This window comes from Eurypyga helias, unplaced genomic scaffold (genome assembly GCF_000690775.1).
Source record: "Eurypyga helias isolate BGI_N326 unplaced genomic scaffold, ASM69077v1 scaffold26312, whole genome shotgun sequence".
Taxonomy (NCBI): domain Eukaryota; kingdom Metazoa; phylum Chordata; class Aves; order Eurypygiformes; family Eurypygidae; genus Eurypyga; species Eurypyga helias.
Window position 1 is genome coordinate 29,632 of NW_010238262.1, and position 2,660 is coordinate 32,291.

The 2,660-nt window shown below is 40.3% G+C and overlaps 1 protein-coding gene across 1 annotated transcript in view; it reads right to left on the bottom strand.

Moving 5' to 3' along the window:
- Nucleotides 1-1,891, bottom strand: part of N6AMT1 (N-6 adenine-specific DNA methyltransferase 1 (putative)) — a gene marked incomplete at its 5' end in the record, with an annotated part of 3,857 nt that extends 1,966 nt beyond the window's left edge. The window contains 3 exons of the mRNA XM_010147798.1: nt 39-122; nt 1,021-1,111; nt 1,740-1,891. Coding sequence (XP_010146100.1) covers nt 39-122; nt 1,021-1,111; nt 1,740-1,891 — 327 coding nt within the window. The remainder of the gene's footprint in view (nt 1-38; nt 123-1,020; nt 1,112-1,739) is intronic.
- Nucleotides 1,892-2,660: the final 769 nt, after the last annotated feature.

Sequence of the window (2,660 nt, forward strand, 5' to 3'; positions counted from 1 at the left end):
GAATACCATTTTTATTGTGTATTTCAAGCTTTTCCTACCTCTTCAGAAGGTGTTACCACGTACGGTGGATTAAACAGCAGTAGATCAACCTTCCCATTTAATCTTGGAGACAGTCCTTTGACCTACAGATGATGATTCGTTTGTTGTTGTTGGTTTTGGGGTTTTTTTCTTAAACATAAAGAATGCAAACATTTTGTAAAAACACAGTTACATAGTGCTGGTTCTTCTGAGCATTTCAGCTTGACTCAGGAACACTAAATGTTACTTTCTATGTGCAAGAGAAACATCACGAAGAAGTACCCGTGCATAGCAGAACGATTTCAATGGTCTTAAGGCTGTTATGTATGGGATGTAGAAGAGCAAGAGACACATATGCGGACACAAGGGCAGTACCTTATTCTTGCTCAGTTCAGAATTTAACTTAGATACAAAAGAACTCTGAATTTATCATCGGTTAACAAAATGACCAATCTGTGACAACTGCAGTTGAGTTCTCGAGTATCAGCAGTTGTTCATCTTAGATGACAATTATTGTTGCCTATCTTCATTACCTTGTATAAACATATATATTCAGGGTATTTTAAACAACTATCTTGCTAAAGAGATAAGAAAATTAAACTTTTCTCCATAGCAATTCTGTAAGAAACAAAAGGTAGCAACATACACGGTTCCTAATCAGAAAGTGTTGAGAACCAAGAACTGCGTAGGCATTAGGGGAAGGGCTACGATAAGGTCAGGTCACTGCAGAGTTCCTTGTGCAGCATTTTCCAAAGTAACTATATCTACCTAATTTATTTTTTAAATTAATCCAATGAATTTTTAAAGCTTAAATTTGATTTTTAGAGCTCCAGTAGTTTGATTTTCCCTTCTTTCAGAAACACTTTAGCATTTTGTTGTTTTCTTTTTTTCATCTGTGCGTATTAAGAGAATGTTCTGGCCTTTATGGTTACTTTTAAGTATCTCTAATACTAAAACATTACAAAAACTATTAAGAAGATCTTATTGAAACATCTATCTTACCAAATCAGTGATGACTGGCTCAAGGTGAACATTGTTAAGCAGAGCTGTCTCCAGTGTACAGTAAGCTGCCATCGGGTTGATGTCTGTACATCTAAAAGCAAAATATTACAATGTGTAAGTTACTGGCTACGGTATCGGGAAGTTTAACCCTGTGAACCACCTGCTCATTTATGTTGTTTCCGTGAAAATACCCTTTCCAGGATCCTTTACTTTGCATGTAAATAGCAAAAAATATCCAGTAAAATACACACAACGTACCAGCAGCTAAACCAGTCAACACTGCACTGATGTTTTAATGACTGTCTGAAAGCTGTAGTATAGGGTTTCCTTGTCAATGCTAGCTCTGCATAAATATGTATGCCTACAGGTCTCTAATAAAATTCAGGTACTGCCAGCACCCAGGTAACGTTATGTCATCAGACCTCAGTAACACTAGTCAGTGGCTAAAATTTAGGATTCAACCCAGCAAATGCAAGTATAAACTTAGCAATTTTTCTAAGATGTGGGAAAATGGAATTCAATCTCAAAACTACTTAATTGTTACAGAACCCGAAGTAAATAGTTTAGGCTCGCTTTGCTTTGATTTCCATGTCTGCAGAACCGAGCTAATATTTCTCTGTGAACAGTCTTTAAAATGCGAAAATGGGAAGTACATACATGAGGGCTAAGTATCCTTTATTATTGCATACAACAGTTTAAGTAAGCGCTGTTATACTTACATGTACAGTGCACTGGATCCGATAATAGAAGAAGCTAGAAATGTTGAAACCACACCGGATCCAGATCCTATTTCAAGGCAGATCTCAACTCTAAAGAGAGAAAACTCTGGATGACTTTCATTTGTCACGTACAAGAGCGCCTGTAGCAGGCGCTGAAGTAGTTATGAACTGTAATGAAACCTGCTGCCAAAGCACCCTAACAGGCTGAAATGCTTTTGAATCATAGGGCTTTCAAAGACCACATTATGTCATCTGATTCATAAGGTTCCCCGTTCCACTTGTGCCCATACAGGCAAATCACAGAATCATTGAGGGAAAAGACCTATAAGGTCATCCAGTCCAACCATCAACCCAACACTACCGTATCTGCTAGACCCTGTCCGCAACTGCCACGTCTACATGCTCCTTGAACACCTCCAGGGATGGTGACTCCACCACTTCCCTGGGCAGCCTGTTCCAATGCCTGACCACTCTTTCAGTAAAGAAGTTTTTCCTAATACCCAATCTAAACCTCCCCTGATGCAACTTGAGGCCATTTCCTCTTGTCCTATCAACAGTTGCCTGGGAGAACAGACCAGCACGCGCCTCCCTACAACCTCCTTTCAGGTAGCTGTAAGACAGCGATCAGGTCTCCACTCAGCCTCCTCCAGGCTAAACAACCCCAGCTCCCTCAGCTGCTCCTCACAAGACTCGTTCTCCAGACCCTTCTCCAGCTCGTTGCCTTTCTCTGAACATGCTCCAGCACCTCAGTGTCTTTCTTGCAGTGAAAGGGCCCAAACTGAACACAGGACTTGAGTTGTGGGCTCACCGGTGCCCAGTACAGGGGGACAATCACTGCCCTAGTCCTGATGATGGCCACACTTTTTCTGATGCAGGCAACTATTAGATATTTATTATGAGATAATTTAACACACAGATTTT